Raw genomic sequence first — 4007 nt, 5'->3', positions numbered from 1 at the left:
CCGGGCGGGCGGCGGAGGCTCGCCCAGCGCCCCCTGGACGCCTCCCCCCCACGTCTCCCCCCCTCCCGCCCCCGGCGGCGCGGCCGAGCCGGGGCGGTTCCGCGCCGCTCCGCGGGGCCACGTCGGGCCGCCCGTGCGCGGGGCTGAGCGCGGCGCCGTGACTGCGGGGTGAACTCGGCCGTGCCCAGCGGCTCGGCGGCGATAGGGGAGCGGGCTCCTGACGAAAGCGGAACTCGGCCGGGCCCATACAAATCAGAAAAGAGCCCGGCCGCCGCGGCAGAGGGGAGCGGAGCCCGCGGGGGCAGGGACGCCGCCGCCGCCGCGCTGCACGGACCAGCGGCGCCGCCAGAGACGCCTCCCGATCTCCGTCCCGCTCCCGGCTTCGACTTTCCATCCCGGCTCCGGTCCCGGCGAGCGCGGGGCGGGACGGCCGCCAGCACCGGGCTCCGCGCAGCGCGCACCGGGCAGCGCTTCGCACGGTGCCCCGGGCGGCGGGGCGGCGGGACGCGGGGCACCATGATGAGCAGCTACCCGGACGGCGAGGAGGACACGGTGGCGCTGCTGGCTCATAACACCAGCGGCAGCAAGGAACCGGAGCGGGTCAAGGAGGAGCTGAGCGCCGACAAGGGCCCCGAGAAACCGGACCCCTCGCAGAAGCCCCCCTACTCCTACGTGGCCCTGATCGCCATGGCTATCCGGGAGAGCGCGGAGAAGAGGCTCACGCTGTCCGGGATCTACCAGTACATCATCAGCAAGTTCCCTTTCTACGAGAAGAACAAGAAGGGCTGGCAGAACAGCATCCGCCACAACCTCAGCCTCAACGAGTGCTTCATCAAGGTGCCCCGGGAGGGCGGCGGCGAGCGCAAGGGCAACTACTGGACCCTGGACCCGGCCTGCGAGGACATGTTCGAGAAGGGCAACTACCGCAGGAGACGAAGGATGAAGCGGCCCTTCCGGCCGCCCCCGACCCACTTCCAGCCCGGCAAGACACTCTTCAGCCCCGACAGCTACGGCTACCTCTCCCCGCCCAAGTACTTGCAGTCCACCTTCATGAACAACTCGTGGCCGCTGGCGCAGCCCCCCGCGCCCATGCCCTACACCTCCTGCCAGATGTCTGGCGGGAACGTCAGCCCCGTCAATGTGAAAGGACTCTCGGGCCCGGCTTCCTACAGCCCCTACTCGCGGGTGCAGAGCATGGCGCTGCCCAGCATGGTGAACTCCTACAACGGCATGGGCCACCACCACCACCATCCGCACGCCCACCACCCCCAGCAGCTCAGCCCGGCCAGCCCCGCGCCGCCCGCGGCCCCGGCCGCGAACGGAGCCGGCCTCCAGTTCGCCTGCGCCCGCCAGCCCGCCGAGCTGTCCATGATGCACTGTTCCTACTGGGAGCACGACAGCAAACACAGCGCCCTGCACTCCCGCATAGACATCTAGGGAGGCTCCGGCCGGCCGTCGCCGCAGAAATGTCCTTGCCCCGGTCCCGCTGCCCCTCTGCGATCCCGCCGCGTTCTCGTGTCTCTCCTCCTCTCTAGCTGCGGACTTTTCTCTCTCTGTGCCCAAACTGTTGCGGCGGGGAGATAGCAGCCCTGCTCCGCCTGTAGTGTAAGTGTAGGAGCCGTCCTGCGCTGAGGAGAAGGCAGTGTAAGTGTGGGAGCTTCTCCAGCGGGGCTGCGCCGGGCGCGGCGGTGGCCGGGCCGGCTGCCTCTAGGCGAGCTCGGATTTACCGATCGCTTCTCTGCTCGTGTGTTTGTTTGTTTGTTTGTTTGTAAAGGGGTTGGAGGCGGGGGAGCATGTAATTATAAGCAGGCTGTTTAGCCCTCAAAATTCTGCTTGTTTATAATTCGGCCATAATCTTTTCGGGCTCAGCCTTGGGGAGAGTAAAGCGAAGCTTGTAAATAGGGGAGGCATTTCCACCCGTGGCAGGGCCTAGAGACTGCCGTGTGCCCGCGCTGCTCGTCCTCCTCCTCCTCTTCATCTTCTCTTTCTTCTTCCTCGGTCTGTAAAGCACTGCCTTTCTTCCGAGCTGTGCCTTTTCGTCAAAATAGTACTTATGTGGGGACTGCTGTAACAGCAGGAGATGTGCGATATGCTGGTTATTAGAAACCAACAAACAAAACCCGCCAGGGTCACTCGTGAAACGTTTCGGCAGCGGTAAATGTAGTTTTTAAAGGAGACAATGTCCTCTGAGGTCTTAAAAGTAATTTTATACAGGTCTAAAAAAATATTTTGATGTTATAGAAAAAAAAAGACGGTTTCCTATAAATTGGAATATTTTTCCGTGTGCATATTATTATTAATAATGAAAGTTTAAACTATCTTCGTTTTGGTTTTTTGACCCCAAACCTGGCCCAAAGTGGATTTTCCGGTAGGTTCTGCTTTTGAATGCTTGCCCTTTTTCTTAAAACGTTTTGATCCTTCGATTTTACATAGATTAATGTGAAAAAAAAAGCATTTATAATACAGGGGCCAGTTCATAGCGATTTTATAAATGTTTATGTAAGCTGATAGATGCTGTGGCATAGTACCGTTTTGGGACCAACTTTTCTAGAGTGAACTAGCACTTTTATTGTACTTTCTAGCATTGTAAAGTCTCCAATAAAATGCCTTTCCTTCTTTCCATATCGTTTTATTTCGCTCCGCTCCTCCGTGCTCGGGATCGAGAAGCGGCACCGGAGACCGTGTGCCGGAGCCTCTCCGCGCTGCCCGGCCGGCTCCCGTGTCCCGGCAGCGGGCTTGCAGCGCTCTCCGCAGCCGCGCACGCCTGCTCCGCTGCGGGAAATACGCGGGCTGTGCTCGGGGGGTGCATCGGCTCCGCTGAGCGCCGTGGCTGGGAGAGGTCCGGCGGGGACGCGCCGACCGGCGGCCCGGTGCTGTCTCGGCGGCCGCCGGGAAGGTGCGGGGAGCGTTCGTTTGGCTCCGCGGGCGGGCGGGCCCGGGAGCGTCTCCGCTCCGGGGCGCGGGCAGCCGCCAGCGCATCGCCCGTATGTGCCCGGCCCTCCCGGGGCGCCGGGAGGCAGAGCGCTCCGCGCAGCGCCGGGGGCTGTGCCCGCCACAGACCCCGGCTCCGCTTTCGTTTCTTCCCCGCCTGCCCGGGGCCGCGGCGCTGGGCGGCACCGCGCAGCCCCGGGCCCGGCCGCGCTGCGACGGGGCCCGCGTCCCATCTGTGCCCCGACCGGTGACGGTGCTGGGAGCCGCTGGCGGGTCTCGCTCTCCTCGCCGGGCCGGTGGCTCCGGCAGCGGCGTTCCCGGGGCCTGGGCCTCGCTCCAAAGCCTGCCCGCGCTTGCAGGCAGCGCGCCCTGCGCGGGCTCCTGGGGGCTCAGGAGGGGACGGGACGGCGGGGTGGCCCCCGCCCGGTGCCGGCCTGGGGCATAGCGGGTCCTCTTGGACGCCGACCCGGGCCAGGCCTGCTGTCCCGCGGGCGGGAGCGGGGATGCGGGTGTTCCGCTTGTTCCGGGTTGCGCGGGTAGCTCGCTCCCCTGGAGACGGGGTGCCAGGGGCGAAACCCGGTACCGGGGGTGAGCACTCCCCTCCCGCTGCCCAGGGCCTGCCGCAGGGCCCAGGGGAGACGTGACCCGCGGGCGCTGGGTGCAGACAGGCCCTTGCTCAGCTGCGTGACGCTCTCCCTCTCCGCCAGGGCCTTATGCAGACTCCCCGCACGGAAGGAAGCGGCAGCCTCCAGCTCGGTCGCAGAAAGCGGTGGGGGGACGCGGGGACCAGTCGCCTCTCTGCTGCGGCTATGCTCGGCGGGCACGGCCAGGGAAGAAGGGCTCCGGGGCCACCCGCCGGGCCAACCCGGCCTCGCTGCGGGCTTGAGGCCCTGCTGTGCCCCTTGCTCCCGGTCCCCAGGCCCTGGCCCGAACGGGAGGCCGCTGGGAGCCGTGGGGCGGCCGAGGGGCTCCGCTCCCGGGTGGTCAGAGAAGCGGGGCTGCGGCAAACGGGGTCGCTGAGTGGGGCCGGTGCCGCGGCCGCTCCGCGGTCTGCAGAGGGCTGCGGGGCCGAGCTG

The 4007-nt window shown here is 66.0% G+C and overlaps 1 protein-coding gene across 1 annotated transcript; it reads left to right on the top strand.

The window, feature by feature from the left end:
• The first annotated feature begins 516 nt into the window (after positions 1-516).
• On the top strand, positions 517-1437 carry FOXL2 (forkhead box L2). The gene has a single exon (XM_054206107.1). The coding sequence runs from the start codon at positions 517-519 to the stop codon at positions 1435-1437; it is 921 nt and encodes a 306-aa protein (XP_054062082.1).
• The last annotated feature ends 2570 nt before the right edge of the window (positions 1438-4007 follow it).

This window comes from Rissa tridactyla, chromosome 6 (genome assembly GCF_028500815.1).
Source record: "Rissa tridactyla isolate bRisTri1 chromosome 6, bRisTri1.patW.cur.20221130, whole genome shotgun sequence".
NCBI classification, from domain to species: domain Eukaryota; kingdom Metazoa; phylum Chordata; class Aves; order Charadriiformes; family Laridae; genus Rissa; species Rissa tridactyla.
This window is presented reverse-complemented; position numbering and strand designations above follow the sequence as displayed.

What these genes read in the sequence shown, in the direction of transcription:
- FOXL2 (XM_054206107.1), top strand. Translation starts at nt 517, where the DNA reads ATGATGAGCAGCTACCCGGACGGCGAGGAGGACACGGTGGCGCTGCTG.